At 48.9% G+C, this 18,619-nt stretch overlaps 1 protein-coding gene across 2 annotated transcripts in view; it reads left to right on the top strand.

The window, feature by feature from the left end:
• The window catches only part of Paxip1 (PAX interacting protein 1), a 53,813-nt gene that overhangs the window by 24,944 nt on the left and 10,250 nt on the right, over positions 1 to 18,619 (top strand). For both annotated transcript variants that reach the window (XM_028774747.1, XM_028774748.1), the window contains 11 exons: positions 1,701 to 2,403; positions 2,755 to 2,849; positions 6,048 to 6,143; positions 7,071 to 7,208; positions 7,706 to 7,827; positions 8,592 to 8,776; positions 9,542 to 9,585; positions 12,619 to 12,689; positions 14,463 to 14,565; positions 16,480 to 16,648; positions 17,913 to 18,013. In XM_028774747.1, the coding sequence (XP_028630580.1) occupies positions 1,701 to 2,403; positions 2,755 to 2,849; positions 6,048 to 6,143; positions 7,071 to 7,208; positions 7,706 to 7,827; positions 8,592 to 8,776; positions 9,542 to 9,585; positions 12,619 to 12,689; positions 14,463 to 14,565; positions 16,480 to 16,648; positions 17,913 to 18,013 (1,827 nt within the window). The remainder of the gene's footprint in view (positions 1 to 1,700; positions 2,404 to 2,754; positions 2,850 to 6,047; positions 6,144 to 7,070; positions 7,209 to 7,705; positions 7,828 to 8,591; positions 8,777 to 9,541; positions 9,586 to 12,618; positions 12,690 to 14,462; positions 14,566 to 16,479; positions 16,649 to 17,912; positions 18,014 to 18,619) is intronic.

The following is an 18,619-nucleotide window of genomic DNA, read 5'->3' as shown; positions in this document are numbered from 1 at the left end:
CTAAGTACTGTTTCAGTGCTGCCTATGAATGCAGATAAAGTAAATGCAAAGGAAGATGGCTTTCATGAACCTTATTGTTTGAGACTTTAATATAATTACATCATTTTCCTTCCTCCAAACCCTCTCACATTCCCCTTGCTCTCCTTCAAATTCATAACTCCTTTGCATTCATTGTTGTCACATATCTCTGTGCGTACACCTAAATGGATAAAGATAGCCTGCTTCGTCTTATGCTGTTTGTATGTTTGCATGTTTTAGAGCTGAGCCTTTGGTATGGGATAACCAGTGCCTCTGCTTCTCCCTGGGGAAGACTGCTGCTCTCAGCTTTCCTTGGTTGCCTGTAGTTCTTTGTACAGGGTTGAGACTTTGTGAGCTTGGTAATATTTTCTGAATCATTCGTTTTAATATATGTGCTACTAAAGTGAGCACTATTCATTTAAAAAAATCTTTGCATGTAGGTGCATGTTTATACACGTGTGTAGATGTGCTTGTACTACAGTGTTCATGTGGAAGTCAGAGCAAAATGTTAAGTGTCAGGTCCTGCCTTCCCTCTTGTTTGGGACAGACTCTGTCTTGTTCACTGCTATCTATGCAGCTAGTCTGTGTGATCTATGAGCTTCCTTATGTCTCTAGTTTCTGCCTCCCTTCTCCTGTAAGAGCATTAAGATGGTCCTGTGCCTGGCTCTTATGTGGGGTCTGGAGATCAGAGCTCTGGTTGTCAGGCTGGTATGCCTACTCCCCCAGCTCCTCCTCCTCCTCCTCCTCCTCCTCCTCCTCCTCCTCCTCCTCCTTCCTCACAACAATAATAATAATTTTATGATACCATCTTGCGTACCTCAGGCTAGCCTTGAACTCCTGATTCTCTTTCCTTGTCTTTAATGTGTATGAATTACAGTCTGTACCATCAAGCCCAACTAACATTTGTCTTTAAGTACACCTTTTGCTATAGTTCCTCTATCCCTTTCCTGTGTCACCTCCACTGCCCAGGGCAAGGTGCAGTGGGGGAGGAACAGGAGCTGTGCTGGGTGTAGCTGTGGCCTGAGTTGCTTTGCTGGTAATAGTGGATTCCCTGCCTCATCTGAGTAGAGGTAACTCCTAGAAGCAGAAGGAAGTAGAACATGGCTCTGCCTGTGGAGCGGCTTGAGCCGGAGCTGCCGCTTTCCACGGCCCCCTAGTCAGAAGCAGAGCAGGCTGCGGAGGAGGGGATTGCTGGGGAGATTGCCACCGTCGCTGTAGCCCAGGCTGCTCAGGCCCGCATGAGACCAAACACTGCCACTTGTTTGTTTTGCTATTCTGTCCCCGTTCTGTAAGGTGCAGCAGCTCTGTGAAACAGTGCCCCCAGTGTGTGTATGTGTCGGTGGGGGCTGGGGTGGAAGGTGGAGGGGGCGGGGTCAGGGATTGGGTTTGTCTTACACTGGGTTCCAGGGCTTGAACTTGGGTTGCTAGGCTTGGGTAGCAAGCTCTTCACCTGCAGAACACCTCCCGTGTTTGCTAGTCTATTTTCTGTTTTATAATTCGGTGTCCTGCTCTGGATGTTGAATACGAAGTACACATGTAAGAGCAGTGTGGTGTTGCTGTCTGGTCTCCATTTTGTATCAGTTTGGTGTATCAGCTGCATGAATGCATTGTTACCCGCCTAGGAGCGGGTAGTGCCTCTCAGCAATCAGTAGTAGCAACTTGGCCCTCTTTTTGTTTTCTAGATCTTACAATCCCTTTCAGCACCCACAAAAAACCTAGAGCAGCAGGTGGCGCATGGCCAGCAGGGACACCCCAATGCCAGTGCTGCGCTGTTTGGCCAGGCTAAAGGTGCTCCCGAGACACACGTGTTGCAGCAGCACCTTCCGCCCCAGCAGTCCCAGCAGCAGCACCCCGCCCTGCACCTGCAGCCCCAGATCATGCAGCTCCAGCAGCAGCAGCAGCAGCAGCAGCAGCCACAGCCCTACCCCCAGCCGCCATCACATCAGTTCCCGCAGCAAGTCCATCAGCATCAGTTCCCTCAGCAGCAGCTCCAGTTTCCACAGCAACCATTACACCCTCAGCAGCAGCTGCATCGCCCTCCACAGCAGCTGCAGCCATTCCAGCAGCAGCATGCCCTGCAGCAGCAGCTCCATCAATTGCAGCAGCAGCAGCTCCAGCAGCACCAGTTAGCACAGCTCCAGCAGCAGCAGCAGCAGCAGCAGCAGCAGCAGCACAACCTTCTCCAGCAGCAGCAGCAGCAGCAGCAGCTCCAGCGCTTGCAGCAGCAGCAGCAGATGCAGAATCAAGCAGCACACTTGAGTCAAACATCCCAGGCACTACAGCATCAGGTTCTACCCCAGCAGCCCCTGCAGCTGCCCCTGCAGCCCCCACCTCAGCAACAGCAGCAGCAGCAGCAGCTTTTTGGACATGACCCAGCAGTGGAGAGTTAGTACTGGTTCCTATTTTCCCACAAGTTACAAGCTTGCATGAGAGCATGGCGCCTGTCCAGTAATTGTGGGACGTGGAGTGTGAGTCTCACACCTGTGGAGCAGGCATGACAATGAGCTAATGAGGGCTCCTCGTGTTTACACACACTGCAGTGAGGACCTGTGCTCACAGAGTGTCAAGGCTGTCTCAGGAGCAGTGCTTAGACCTAAGTCATGTCTTGTTTTTAATGATCTGGGTTTTAGATAGATTAGTAGATTTGTAGCAACTTTCCAGATGTAGTTAGATTATGGATTCAAACTAAACTCATCAAAATGCACTTTTAATTTATGTCCGTGTCTGTTACTCTAGTTCCAGAAGAAAGCTTCTTGCTAGGATGTGTGTTTGCAATTGCGGACTACCCCGAGCAGATGTCGGATAAACAGCTGCTGGCCACCTGGAAAAGGGTGAGCTGGGGAAGCTGGGGGCTGTGTGCGCAATGGAGCTGGATGGCTGCCTGGTTGGGTTGGCGTCCACGTGTGTACTTGGGTGGGTGTGGAGGGGTGCCATCATCAGTGCTGCCCTCTATAGGAGGTGCCCATCACTTTCTGGACTTCTGTTGCTTAGGTGCCAGGTGGCGTGTTGGGCTTCATGGTTCTTAACATTCCTTCAAGGGTGACAGTTATATGTAATTTTCTTCTGGTGTAATTGTGGATTGTAGTCCATATTTTTTCTTTTTATTCGTTCTTTATTATAGATGAGAAAGAAAAATTTGAGAAGTCTTTCTTGCAATCATGCTACAAATCAAAATGAGAGCAATCCCTCCCTCTGCCCGCCTTAGATAAAACCCAAGCTGAGGATAGAAGCCTGGCTGGAGTGTTCCTCGCTATAAGCATTGCTGGTGCTTAAACCTCTGACAGATGCCAAGTGTCAGTAAGACGGCAGTGTTGAATTGGGAGAGGCTGGGCAAGCTGACAGCGCTGAAGCCAGCTGGGTGGTGTATGCATAGGGCAGATTAAGAAGGAGCCTGGAAGTTGTGGTGAGTGTAGGGTTGGACGGAACTTGTTAGAGCTGGTAGAGGCGATCCGTGTGTCTATAGGAGGACTTAGAGCAAGGATAGGAGGGGATGATCTGTCAGAGCAGCCTGATAAAGGTACAACTGCGGCACTTAATGGGGACAGTCATCAGGTCTTGTCCTGGGCAGTTCTTGAGTCAGGGAGAGCAAAAGACAAAGGCTGACTGTCTTCCATTACGTTTTTAGATGCTATGGTAGTAGAATTTGGATTTTCCTTACAAGCTGTACATAAAAGGGGTGAATGGAGTCGTTAGATACTGTGTTGTGTGGTAAGGTATAGACTCTGGGCTCACCAGGAGGGTGAGTGGTAGGCCAGCCAGGAAAGGATGACCCATGAAGATAGGGTTGGAGAGCCAGGGAGTGTAGGGGGGCTGTAGGGGCAGAAAAGTGGGGGAGCATTGGGAGCTGTGGAATGAGGCATTGAGACGCTTCATGTGAAGGCAGAACCAGAATCCAGGTCATGAAACAGTAAGGTTTGGTGTTTCGTGCTTGTTTGAGGTGGAGTCTCTAGAACTTGTGCTTGAACTCTAGAGATCACCTTGAACAGCTTCTTTCAGCCGCTGGCTTGAAAGCGTGTGCCACCACACCCAGTGTGCGGGATGCGGGGGATGAGCCAAGGGCCTCTTATGTGTTGGACTTTTGCAGTCTAAGCTAACACTCCCTCCCAGTTGGTTTGGTTTTCTCAGGTCGGCTTGAAGGCTCACGATGACAAGGGCAGCAGCATGAGTCTCCTGGCCTTGCTGTTTTGTCTTTCTCTGATTTTTGCCTCCTCTTATTCTCAAGAAGCAAGAGGTCCAGCACTGTGCAAAGTCCCGAGCCCTGTAACACCATGTCATGGGAGTAGGGACAGAAAAGGGAAGAGAGCTGTCAAGAACTACTTACCCCAATGGACACAGTGCTAGACTGAGCAGGGAGAGAACAGTGCTGGGACAACTCAGGACACTTGAAAAACTAGAGTCTTAGTGAAGGGATACTGAGATCAAGCCAGGACGTGGTCTACAGCTCAGCACAGCGTGTAGGCCAGTATCAGTTGAGGGTGGTGATTTCTGCGTACTGTGCAGCCGGCCTGTCAGATGAGTGTGAGAGCAGGGTGAGGATGAGCACAGGTGTCTAGCTAGAGTGCTCACCTCCCCCACACCTCTCCTCAGAAACCACTCATCCAGCAAGGGGTACAACTACTTCCCTCCTGAGTAACTCTCCTAAATAGGCTTGAGGGAGTGCTTTGCCATGCTCTGGACTAGCCAGGGTCCCACCCTGTAGTCCAGCTGTGTGAGTGGCCACAGTACGACCATGACTCCTTCCCTTTTTTCTTTGAGTGACTTGAGACCAAGAGCAGGGTGTGCTGGCCACGTGGAGAGAAAGCCCTGAGGATATGTGCTTTGAAGACACTCTTTAAAAGCACCTCACATTCTCTGCAGAGTTTAGAAGTGAAGTTGGGTAGGATACTTTCAAGACAGCAGATGTGGAAAGTGGGATGAGGTCGTGGTCAGCACCAGGAAACAAGGCCTACACTAAGAACATCTGTCTAAGGGTGCCATGGGAGTTCTTGGCCTCCCCACAGGAACATCGAGAATAATGGGTAAGGTCAGAAAGGAGTGAAATAACACGAGTACACTAGTAATTATCAGAGGACACAACTCAGTCAGTGGAAAGCAGGTGAAGGCAGAGCTGCTGGTTCTGTCACAAACTTACAAACAGTTAAAATAAAAATAAACACTGTATTTCAAAGTGGCAAGTGAAACCTGAGATTGAGACCAGGTCTTTGTTGGGATTAAGCTTACAGCTCAGCTGGTGTGCTATAATGTTGCTTTCTCTGTGGTGATGGCTGATACTTAGGCTGTAAAACCCACAGCAGGATGGGATGCTCCCGTCTCTAAAACTGCAGTCAGCTTTCATATATGTTTCATGTGTTTGTGTGTGTGTGTGTGGGGGGGGTGTTTGTATGCGTACATGTATGCTCACACCAGCCACATGCATGCAGTACCTGCTGAGGCTCAAGACATTGGATCCCTTGAAGCTAGAGACGCAGGCAGATACATAGGTGTCGGGAACCAAATTTGGGTCCTCTTAAAGAGCAGTACGCACTCATCTCTGCCGAGCCGTCTCCAGCCCATCAGTTATATTTCTGATATGCTACATTTATATATTTTGATATGCTACATTTATATATTTTGATACGCTACATTCTGATGTGACGTTCTGATACAGTGTGAAGGTTTGTAGTAAGGATGGTGGATCTGCTCCGAGAGCATTTGGTAGTCAGTGGAGACACCACTGGTTCCCAGAATGAAGTTGGATCTACTGGACACTATACGCCACCCAGGCAGTTCTGCAGCACACTCCACTGACCAAAGTGTTGGCAGTGCTGGGGTGAAGAAACTTAGTTTTAAGTAAGACCATTGCGTTCCTGTTTGTTTGAAATGGCTGAATGGCATAGTGTTATTCTGAGTGCTGGGGAGATTCTGTGAATGGGGAGTGAGTCATGCCAGTGTCCTCTGGCTCCTGTTCATAGCTGGGTGAATTGAAATCCCAGTTGGTAGTAGCCTGAATAATTGAAAGTGATGACAGGTTTGCTGGGTCTTTTGTGTAGATAATCCAGGCACATGGTGGCACTGTGGACCCCACTTTCACGAGCAGATGCACACACCTCCTCTGCGAGAGTCAAGTCAGTAGTATGTACGCACAGGTAAGACTAGCTGGCCATCCTGGCTGGAAGGGTGCCACGTTGTTATGTGCAGCCCTAGAAGCAGGTGTTTACTTATGGAGTAGAGTGTCATGTGGTGCCAGCAGCTTTGACTGACGTGTGCAGCAGAGTTCAAGATGGAAGACTTGGGATCCTTTATCTTCGTCATGCAGGGGCGGGCATCACTGAGTCAGGGGGTCCAGCTGAAGAGCACACACGTTAGACAAATGAGCTATGGACATTCCGCCTCGCCGTTCTCAGAATCTTCCAGAGACCATTTATTTCCCTGCCTCCAAAATTAAAAATACTGCTTTGGTGGGCAAGATACTATTGTGGACAGCTTTGGGCAGTAGAAGGGAATAGGAAGTCACAAGCAGAGGTAGAGAAAGTGAGATACCCTCCTAGTCACCACCAGATGGGATTTGGTACCAGCTGGGGCTTCACATGCAAGGGCTCCTGAGGGCAAGACCCAAGAGAGCAAGGAGTAGTGAGCCCTGGGCTATAAGCGCCCTGCATCACCTCTTTACCCCCAGGCTTCCGTTTCTTCTCATTAAAATCTTCCTGTGAGTTGACAGATGGATGCTAACGTCTATGTACTCTGACTTTAGGAGCGCTGCGTTAAGTCCTGTGGCCTGCTCTATACTGCATACCTCATCTGTGGTTAATTTTAAGAGGGTGTTGTGTGTTTGCATGCAGGGGATTGTGTTGTGTCGTTCCTGACTATGGTTTTTCTCTTACGCTTAATTTTAATCTTGTGTGTTTCTTTGTGGGCGCATGAAATGTGTAGGTGCCCTAGGAGTCTTAGATCTCCTGGAGGTGGAATCTTTAATTCACTTGCTCTGGGAAGGTGGCCCCGAATTGTGCAAGCCAACAGTTCTCTACCTAGACCCACAGCAAAGACAACACAGTTGTTGTTGTTTTGTTTACCAGGCACTACGGGAGAGAAAGCGGTGTGTCACTGCACACTGGCTCAACACGGTGCTGAAGAAGAAGAAGCTGATGCCCCCTCATCGAGCCCTGCATTTCCCTGTGGCGTTCCCACCTGGGGGGAAACCCTGTTCACAGCATGTGAGGCCATCCCCTCTCCTGCTTGACTTTCCACAGTTCTGTCCCAGACCCTTGGGTTGCCTTTCATCCCTTCGTGCCATGGCTATGATAGCAGTGCCTGGCACAAGACATGTCATTTTGCCTCCCTGGCACTTTAAGACCTAGGATGAGTCACCCACTTTTAGATAGAACTTAGTCAGTACTTGTGAGTACTTACCACCGAATGACCCAGAGCCTGTATCACTGAGGAACATGAAGACCTGCCCTGTGTGTGTGCTCAGCACAGTAACCTGAAATCACCTGGGCAGTGTTGCACAGATGCCAGAAGTACTGCCCTGTGAATGACGGACGCCCCAGCTCCTCTTGCCTCGAGGATGCTGTGTGCTTCATGTTCCAACTGTGAAGTTATTCTGGATGCTTTAAGAGATGACAGTGCCAGATACATCCCCTAATGCTGTAGGATGGTGACAGTAGTCAGAGCCGTTTGTGTTGTATCTCATTTGCTCTTTTCTCCCCAGATTATCTCTGTGACTGGATTTGTTGACAATGACAGAGATGACCTAAAGTTAATGGCATACCTGGCGGGTGCCAAGTACACAGGGTACCTGTGCCGTAGCAACACAGTCCTCATCTGTAAAGAGTAAGCTGGGCTTGGAAGCTGTTTCAATCCTGTTTGCCCAAAGGAGGGGGATGAGGAGATAGTTGGGCGGTTTGGTTTGTTTGGGGGAGGCATGGCCTCTTATAAGCCAACCTTGTAGCAGTCTCCTGCCTGCAGCTCCCTAGTGCTGGGACCCCAGGCATGTACCACCACACCTGGCTACAGTCCTTCCTTACTACATCATAGTTTTGTGTGGATTTCAAGTGTGCAAGGTCAGAAAAGAATGACACAAAGGCCCTTGAGTGGCTGTCTTCCCAGCTTACTCCTAGCTTATTCTTCAGTGCCTTTAGTCTTTCTTTGGTTTCGGTGTTGGTCTCTAAGTAGTCCTGGTTGTCCCGGAGCTCTCCGTTTACATCAGGGTGGTCTTGAACTCACAGAAATCCATCTGCCTCTGTGTCCTGAGTGCTGAGATTTAAGGGGTGTGCCACCACGCCTGGCTTTGTCTCTGTTTTTTAAAGGCATTGCTATTCGTGGTACTGTCAGCATAGCACCTATAAAGACTTGACTAGGTGAATGGTGAGGTGATAGAGCTTGAGCTGGTGAGTTTAGATGCAGGAATAGAGTCAGATCAGAGCCTCACCCCGTGGAGCCCAGGTGAAGTGTCCTTGGCCTCCAGCTCGCATGGATAGCGTTCTGCTGAAACATGCCTGCCACTTTTATTAGTTTTATTAGCTTTTTTGAAAATAGACAAAAATTCATAGTAAGATGACACTAACATTGAATAAATGTGATTTCTTACAAAAAAGACCAAGCGGCTTGAAGTATGAGAAGGCCAAAGAGTGGAGGATCCCATGTGTGAATGCGCAGTGGCTGGGGGACATTCTGCTGGGGAACTTCGAGGCCCTGCGGCAAGTGCAGTACAGCCGGTACACCGCCTTCAACCTGCCGGACCCCTTCGTGCCCACTCCACACTTGGTCTTGAGTCTTCTAGGTCAGTGACAGTTGATGTGCCCTCAAGCCTGTGTGTGTATCTTGTTCCTTTAGTCCCTCTGCATAGCTGAACTTCCTCCCACGCTGCCCCAGTTCCAAGTGGTGTGCTTGTGGGTTGGTGTCTGAGAGGCTCTTTATCACTCTCACTCCCTGATGGTGCCCTGCCCCGTGTGTGCTCAGCCCTTTGATAATACACACTCCTCAGTGGAGGACAGCCCCACAGAGAATGGGGGATAGAAAATGCCAACACAGCTTTTTAAAGACATTTCTTTTATCTTTGAAATCCATGTTTGTGTATATATACAATGCTAGGTTTTAATTCTGCCTTTCAAATTTTTCAAAATTCAAAACGTTTCTCTGGTTGTGTTTTGACATTCCCCTGTGAAGCCCACTTTGCTTTATAAAGCTTTGGTCATGGGAAGCCTTGCTCTGTGTTCCTACTGGACACCCAGTACTGTGTAGCTGTTCGTCCCGAGGGATTGCCTGATCCTTGGAGGGACTTCAGTGCACATCTGGCCTCGGATGCACGTTGTTGCACAGCACAAGCTGTCCCCATGGCCAGTAGCTGTATTGTTCCTTGTGAGTCCTACTGGCACACCATTGGTGAATTGCCTGTGCTGGAAACCTGAGCTACAGAATCAGGGCTACCGTTGCCCTGAGTGAGTATTGTAGACAAGCCTTGTGTGTCTAGGCTCCCTGTCTAAGAAGGGCTTTCAGCAAGGTTTTATGTACATTCAATATGGAAGATGACATTTTTCTCTTTCAGATGCATGGAGGACCCCAGTGAAGGTGACTGCGGAGCTATTGATGGTACGCCAGCCCCACACCCCACAGGGGCCACTCCTGTTTGTCACCCCACACACCCCACTGTGGCCACTCCTGTATGTCTCCCCCACCACACACACACACACACACACACACACACACACACACACACAGAGTTACTGGCTGTTGCTGTGTTACTCATGCCCCACTGTGGACACTCCTGTATGTCTCCCCCACAACATGTACACGCACACGCACGCACACACAGAGTTGTGCATATACATACAGAGTAACACAGGCTGTTGCTGTGTTACTCAAGTGCAGTGGGGATGTTGTGATTGCTGGCTTCTTGTCACTTGTTTAGTCGCATGTGAAGGGTGTCTTCTCTGTCGTAAGTGTGTTAGCATACCAGTACTGCATGTTTCTTTGCTGTCAGTATGGGTGATGGTTGTGCACATGTGCACATGAGGATCTTTGCTGGTGTCAGAGAGCCATGTCACACTCCAGCAGCTAAGGAGCAAGACTGTCACCAGATGTCAGCTGTTTTTCATAGCTAGTGGGCAAGGCCTTGAGAGCCACTAGAAGTGGTGGAGGTATGACCACACACAGGCCACAGGTTGGAGTTACCTGTTGTTGGGGAATGTTCCTGAGGGTTCTTGGGTAGGGTCACATTATACTGGGTATTCTGATGAGCTGCTCTGGGATAGAACATTCTGGAAGTTGTTAGTTATGGATTGTCTGTTAGGGGCTCTCTACTACGTTCTCACCTTTAAGACTTGATGAGCCTGTGGCTTTGATGTATTAGTGTTTACTCATTTATGACCCATTGTTCCTGACTGAAGAGATGGCTCAGAGGTTAAGAGTTAAGAGGTTAAGCTCTTCCAGAGGTCCTGAGTTCAATTGCCAGCAACCACATAGTAGCTCACAACCATTCATAAAGAGGTCCAGTGCCCTCTTCTGGTGTGTCTGAATACAGCTACAGTATACTTGTATTCTCATATATATATGGATATATGTCAGTAACCCACTGAGTCTGAATAGCACTGCCTGTATCTGCATGACCATGGGCATGGTCAACCTACCAGAGACTACACTCATAAGGAAAACTTGATCTCCCTCCCTAAGAAACCATCAACTGTCAATAGCTCCTTAGCTAGGGGCAGCCCCACTCCCCACCCCCCATGCTGGAGTATTGACTGGATTGAACTTGTGCAGATAGCTTTTATGCTTGTAATTACAGTTACTGTGAGTTCATGGGTGCAGTGGCCCTCTCATGCCTAGAAGACTGGCTGGCCCACGGTCTTCCTGACCTCAAATTCTTACAGGGCCCTCCCCTCCACATGTACTTTGTGATTGTTTGTTTTAACTTTTTATGGGTTTTCTTTTTGTGAATTTTACATCATGCACCCCAGTCCTGCTTATCTCTCTGTCCCTTCATATCCGCCCTTCACACTTGCAACCTCCCACTCCCAAATAAAAGACACACACAAACACACAAACAACTAAGCAGAGAAAACATCTCATTAGTGGAAACTGTAGTGCATCCCACAGTGGGTCCCTCTGTCCACACATCTTCACATGCAAATTGTTCATTGCAGTGAGTCATTGGTTCTAGTCTGGTTCCAGTTCTCTGGCTTCTGTGACACCATCAGTATTGGATCCTCACCAGGACTCCTGTGGGATATCCCTGTGTCATGTAGCTTTGGATCAGCAAGACTGGCCATTTCACACAGCTCAACCAATCCCAGATGACATAGATTCTGGGGTAGAACAACTCAGGAGCCTAGCTAGGATCGGGGCCTGGGCAGCGGCTGAGTTGATCAGCTTGCCAGCTCTCCCTCATCTGAACCACCAGGACCACGTTTCCACCACTTAGCCATCCTGTTAAGGGTCAGCTCCTGCTCTCCTGCTCTTGGTGCTGGCTCACTCACACTCACACCTCCAGAGTCAGTTCCACTGTGCTGCCCAATCAAGGTCTGGGGTCCACTCTCCCAATTGCTGTCGCCTGTGAGGGGCTGGGCCAGCTCTCTGGCTCTCACACGCTCGGGAACTGGCTCACTGGTGCCTTCGCCTCCACTGTGTTGTCCAGTGAGGTGCAGAGCCCAAGCTCCTGAGTGCTACAGCCAGGGAAGGCACAGGGCGAGCTTTCCCAACTACCAAAGGTGACAAGTGACAAGGTGGGGGGAGGGCATCATTACCACACCCCAACCCCTACTCGCGATGCTTTTTGAGACAGGTCCCGTATAGAGCCCAGACTGGCCTTGAACTTGATGTATACCTGAAGATGACTACAGTGTTAGGATTATAAGTGTGGTGCTTTTAAAATGGGCTTGTAGAGCCAGTCACGGTGGAGAGCAAGCCACTGTACATGCTGAGCGGTGGTTCTACACCCAGCCCTTCTTCATGTATTCACAACAAGGGCTTACTAAGTTGTGAAGGCTGGCCTTGAACTCACTATAGCCTAGACAGGCCCAGCCAACTGAGTTTACATACAGTATGAAGAAATGAACAGTGGCAAAGTGTGGGTGGCCCCTGAGGTGGGGCCCCTACAGACAGTCTCCATTCCCCACTTCTGTCTTGTTGGCTTGCTTCTGTCCTGGGGCAGTGGCTTGAGCTGGTAGGTAAGGTGTTTTGCTGACGGAGCTTAGGCTGGTTCTGGTACATGGCTAGGGTTGATCTATTGTCACCTGTATCTAGTGGTTTGAGGCTAGTCTTGTTTTAGGGAGACGTGTTGGCATTGACAATGTTTGCCATGTTCCAGGTTGGGACAGAGTACCTGAGTAAAGATGGGGACTTGATGGTTGAGGCTTCTGAGAAGTGAAGGGAATGGGCAGGTGTGTTTACGTATCCAGAGATCTGGTGACTGGAGGGGAGAGAAAGGAAAAGGCAAGGTCTCTGGAGTGTTAGGCTCTGCTCCTGGCCTGGCCCACCCAGCCTTGTTGAGCCAGTACTTGCTCTGGCAGTGAGAGCAATGGCCCTCTTGTTGGTTGGGGCCGAGAGTGTTGGTGATGTTGTGTCTTGGAAGCCTCTGTATTCTTGGAGATTGTTCGACTGAAGTACACATCATTTCCGTTACAGGGTGTAAGATTACCTCCTAAGCTGAAGCCAAATGAGGTCGCCAACATCCAGCCTTCTTCTAAAAGAGCCAGGTATGCTCAGCAGGGCGGGTCCCTCCCACTCCAATGTCCTGGCAGGTTGGCTGGAGAACATTGCTGCCAGCTGTCAGTGTTTCTGAGAGTTTTCATAGTAAATTGTATTCAAGGAGCTGGAGAGGTGGGTCAAAAGCACTGACTGCTCTTACAGAGCACCTGGGTTTAGTTCCCAGCATGCAGATGGCAGCTCACAGTTGCCTGCAACTTCAGTTTTAGAGGATATGTTGACCTCTTCTGGCCTCTGTAGACACCAGGCCATGCACGTGGTACACAGACATACTGCAGGCAAAACACATGCACATAACGGCAAGGATTTACCTTTGCCACATGACATACCACAGTGTCTCATTGGACAGGTACTCAGTGATTAAGCACATTTCTTTCTTATTTATTAAAAATTAAAAACCAGGACCTTTTTTTCTCAAGCAGAACTTTACCCAAACCATGTGTGAAGCATCAGCCGCTGTGGGGAGTCAGACTGACCCCTGCAGTGCTCCCAGTGCACTGTGCTGCAGTGCTCCAAGTGCAGTATGCTGGGCCACTCTAGGTTCTTCAGTTCTCGGGGAGGCTACCCTGGGAAAGAGAGCATAAACTCCTGAGTGGCTTCTCTGCTTGGCATTCTGCATGCTGATTGGCTGTTATTGCCTGTCTACCTTTTGGTTCATCCAGAGGCAGCGTGGCTGGCCAGCAGTCCTACATCTCTGAGAGCAGAAGCAACAGAACTGAAGCAGGCCAGGAGGCTCTGTTCTCAGGATGCTCAGGAGCTCCTGGGTCCACATTGTACTTGCTGAGAGGGAACTGTTGAGGGGTCGGCCATTCACAGTCAGCATTTTCTCCTCCTCCCCTCACTCCCCACACCCACATACAAGCTGAAGAAAACTCAGGTTTACGGATATAGATGAGGTTGAAAGTGTTTTCCAGACCATCGCGTTTACATAGAAACTGGGAAATAAGATTTGAGACCATCGAAGGTGAATGTACAAGAGCAAAGGCTTTTATTTAAACTGTGCCTTGCAGTGTGCCTTGGTGAAGACAGGGCTAGAACTTAACTGTACAAAAGTACTAGGACACCCTCTCAGTGTGTCACTGTGCATGTAACAACAGCCCCAGAGTCATTTGATGTTTTTAAAAGCTTAACATAAGGCAGTAGGGGTGTGGTGAGGCTCTTGGTTCCATCAGCCCTACCACAAGATATTAAAAAACACACTTTAATGTGAAGGCTGGGCACATACGTGTTAACCTGATGAGCAGCCTCTGTGCTGGGCACATACGTGTTAGCATGAAGAGTGGACATTGCTGAGCACATACATGTTAGTGTGAAGAGTGGACACACGGGGCAAGCTGGTAGACCAGTGACTTAGACACTGGTTCTAATGCTGTTTCCTTAAGTACTGCTAGACCACAGTGACAAGGAGTGAAGACTTTTTTTTTTTTTTTTGGAAGGGGTCTCATGTAGCCTGGCTGTACCTGAGGTTGGCTTTGAATTGATTTTGCTGGCTGTACTATGCTGGCATTGGAGGTGTGCACTATGTCCACCCGAGAGCATTGTTCTTATCAAGAATGATGTGGATGCTTGGTTTTCCGGGATGTCTCAGGTGGCATCTTTTGTGGTGGAACTCTATGTTAATTGGCTGGAGAGAAAGGCCCATCATCCATCACAGGAGCGCCCCCTCTATCCCGAGCACTCAAACGCCTAAAGCTTGTTAAGTCCCGGGTTCCCTAAAGAGCACCTGTTTGAGGTCATCACCGTCCTGTGTGTTTGCGTCACAGAATTGAAGACCTGCCACCTCCCAGCAAGAAGCTGACTCCAGAGCTGACGCCTCACGTGCTGTTCACCGGGTTTGAGCCTGTTCAAGTTCAGCAGTACATAAAGGTGAAGTTGCTGTGTTGGAAGGCTTTCATCAGTGTCTTCTCTGCCGGACTTTGCGTTACACTAGCCATTTACTAGTGCAGTGCTCGGCTGGGGGAGTGAGTGCTCGGCTGGGGGAGTGAGTGCTCGGCTGGGGGAGTGAGTGCTTGGCTGGCTGGCATGTGTGCACCCTCCTTGCTGAGGTGGCACTGGCAGGAGCGAGCAGCCTGTCACAGCCCCACTGATAGCGTTTATTTTTATTTTTTTTCGAGACAGGGTTTCTCTGTGTAGCCCTGGCTGTCCTGGAACTCACTCTGTAGACCAGGCTAGCCTCGAACTCAGAAATCCGCCTGCCTCTGCCTCCCGAGTGCTGGATTAAAGGTGTGTGCCACCACCGCCCGGCACTGATAGCGTTTATAAAGTATTGGAGGTCACCTTGTTCAATGCCATTATTTTATAGTTCGTTACAAATTTTTTTTTTTTTTTCTTACGTAAGAGTCTAGACCATGAGAATGGTTTTTTAATATTAATTGGTTATTTTATTTATTTACATTTTAAATGTTGTCCCCCTCCCCAGTCATCCCTCTGCAAACCCCCATCCCATCCCCCTTCCCCTTTGCCTCTAAGAGGGTGTTCCCCCACCCACCCATCCACTCCCACCTTACCACTCTAGCATCCCCCTAAGCTGGGAACATGCCTCCATAGGACCAAGGGCCTCCCCTCCCATTGATGTCAGATAAGGCCATCCTCTGCTTCATATGTAGCTGGAGCCATGGACTCATCCATGTACACTCTGGTTGGTGGTTTAGTCCCTGGGAGCTTAGGGTTCGGTTAGTTGATATTATTGTTTTTCCTATGGGGTTGCAATCCCCTTCAGCTCCTTCAGTCCTTCCTCTAATTCTTCCTTTGGGCTCAGTCTGATGATTGGCTGTATCTGCATCTGTTTTAGTCAGATGCTGGCGGGTCTGGTTTACCTCACTCAGGATGATATTTTCTAGTTCCTTCCATTTGCCTGCCAAATTCGTAAAAGTCATTGTTTTTAATAGCTGAATATAGAGACTTCAAGCTTGGAGGGCACTAGGCCTCTAGGTTCTCTGAGAGCATGGTCTTCCCATGATTAGGTCTCTGGGGAAGAAGGAGGCTACCCTGGGATACGGTGGGTGGGATGGCTGGTAATAATAGAACATTTGTAAATACACGTTTTTCAGAGAACATCAGAGGGATAGGTGGCATTTGATAATTGGTAGTTTTGTTTTGGTGGAAGAGGGTCAAAAATTCGCTATGTGGTTAAATTCATACACTTTCTATGTAAAATGTAATTATTTCTTTCGTGTACTGTCTGTGCGTTGTGTTGGAGGCACAGGGTGTTGTGTGTGCCACAGCGTACATCTGGAGATCACAGGACAGCTCGTAGGATTTGGCTCTCCTTCAACCATGTGGGTTCCAGTAATGGGACTTTTGTCATCGGGCTTGATGGCAACTGTCCTTACCCACTGAGCCACTTGGCAGCACCGCACTTTTTTTTTTCTTTAAAGGAAGCAGTTGCTAACACTGCTGTTATAAATTTTATTTGTATGCCTCTAAGACCCGCGCAGGACTGTTGCGTGGTCTTTGTTACACGTGTGTGCCTCAGTCCCCGAGTTGCACCACTGTTAGTTGGAGATGCGATCCATGGGCTTCCGTGGGTCTTGTTCACTGCAGACTGAGAACCTGTGATGCAGTGAGCCCTGGAGCTTGGGCTTTCTAGATGCAGTTGCTGATGTCTGGAGAACTTGTGTTGTAACACAGGTTCCTGTGAGGTTGGCTACCGAGGGGCCCATGGGAGGTGCTTTGTGCTTTGCTTTTCCCATCAAGAGTGCAGCTGAGGAAGGTGACCGTCCAGTGTGTGTCACTCTCTGCTGACATGTGGTTCCCTTTCTGGTGTGTTTGCGGCTCCAGAAGCTGTACATTCTTGGTGGGGAAGTTGCTGAGTCTACGAAGAAGTGTACCCACCTCATTGCCAGCAAGGTGACACGCACAGTGAAGTTCCTGACGGCAATCTCTGTGGTGAAGCACATCGTGACTCCAGACTGGCTGGAGGAGTGCTTCAAGCGCCAGACGTTTATCGGTGCGTGCTGGGCAGGGCCGGCTGGGTTTCTCTTCATTTCCCCTCCCCCCGTCTGTCTGTCTTCCTTCCTTCCTTCCTTCCTTCCTTCCTTCCTTCCTTCCTTCCTTCCTTCCTTTCTTTTTTGTTGTTATTGTTGTTGTTTGGCTGTTGGTTTTTTTAAGACAGGATTTCTCTTTACAGTCCTGGCTACTGCCTGGCTAAGGGTGCTTGTTTTCAATGGTGAAGTTGTGCTTTTTTTGTGGATTTACCTCAGAATTTGTCTAGTTTGTTCTTTAACTACTTGGTATTTATTCATTTAATTAAGCTCATAAATTTATTGCCTGTCTATCACAGGGATTCCTTTGATTGACATCTTTGTATTCTACGACAAGACATAAAGGTTTAGTCTTTGAATGGCGTCAAGGGAAAAGGCAGACTGCAGCCTTTGTTCTTAGTACATTTCATTTGGACAGTCACCTGTGATAGGCAGTTCCCATTGTACCGTAAAGTCTTAGTAGACAAGAGCACCTAGACAAGAATGCCACATTCTCACTGAAACCCATTGGTGAGCAGCCTGTGGAAGCTGTATACACAGGATGACCTCTCCTGTTAGTTACACTGCGGGGCTGCATGGTAGAACATTTGCTTGTCTTATAGTTGTCTTAGTCAACATTACTGTTGCTACAGTGAAACACCATGATCAAAAGTAACCTGGGGAGGAAGAGGTTTAGTTTACACCACTTCCATATCACTGTTCTTCACCCAAGAAGTCAGAATGGGAACACAAGCAGGGTGGGAACTTGGAGGCAGGAGCTGATGCAGAAGCTATGGATGGATGCTGCTTACTGGCTTGCTCCACATGACCTGCACAGCCTGCTTTCCTATAGCACCCAGGACCCGGGGGTGGCATCACCCACAAAAAAACTGAGCCCTTCCTAATTAAAAAAAAAAATATATATATATACCCTTCAGATTTACATACAACTCGATCTTCTGGGAACAGTTATCCCTCCTCAGATGATTCTAGTGAGTGGCAAGTTGATATAAAAACAGCCAGGCCAACACCCAAGTCACAGGCTGAGTGTGGCTGTGGGCTGTATGTCCTGCCTGCATGTAGGCCTGTTTCTACACAGGCTGAGTGTGGCTGTGAGTTGTGTGTCCTGCCTGCATGTAGGCCTGTTTCTACACAGGCTGAGTGTGGCTGTGAGTTGTGTGTCCTGCCTGCATGTAGGCCTGGCTTTACACAGGGTGCACCTTTCAAAACACACACTGTTCTGTTTTCCAGATGAGCAGAACTACATACTGCGAGATGCTGAGGCAGAAGTACTCTTCTCTTTCAGTCTGGAAGAGTCCTTAAAGCGAGCCCACGTCTCTCCGCTCTTTAAGGTATGTTGGTAAGGAAAGCCTCCACAGAGGCGAGTAGATGTGACAGTGGTGCTGGATAGGATCACCCAGCTGACCTTTCTATTTCATGGCCACTTTCTGCAAGGGAATGAAGCACATCTTAGTAGATATTGATGGGTTCTCACTGTAGATCAGACTGGGCTGGAGCTTGCTTTATAAACCAGGCTGGCCTCCGGCTGACTGAGATCCTCTTGTCCCCTGAGCACTGGGATTAAAACCATGTACCACCATACGTGGTCTCAGGGACACTCTTTACTCTGATGAAAAAACTGTTACAATAACCTAAAGAGGAGATCTGTCAGATAAGAGATCCAAGCGTGTATTGATGAATAATTGAACTGGGAAAGACATTTCAGGTTTCAGGCTTTTTGTTTTGATTGTTTAATGGGTAACCCAAGCTGGCCTCTAAACCCCGATCCTCCTCTCTCTGCCTCCTTCAGCAAATCCTACTGCCATTGGCCACCATAACCAGCTTGTTGGTTTTTGACTTTTAACAAACCTTAGAAGGCCTCTCTGCTTGTGTGCTCACTAAATGTGCATTCCGCTAGAGATGGTCCTTGGGAACATTCTGACTGAACGCTACATTGA

Source organism: Grammomys surdaster, unplaced genomic scaffold (assembly GCF_004785775.1).
Source record: "Grammomys surdaster isolate TR1022 unplaced genomic scaffold, NIH_TR_1.0 242, whole genome shotgun sequence".
NCBI lineage: Eukaryota > Metazoa > Chordata > Mammalia > Rodentia > Muridae > Grammomys > Grammomys surdaster.
This window is presented reverse-complemented; position numbering and strand designations above follow the sequence as displayed.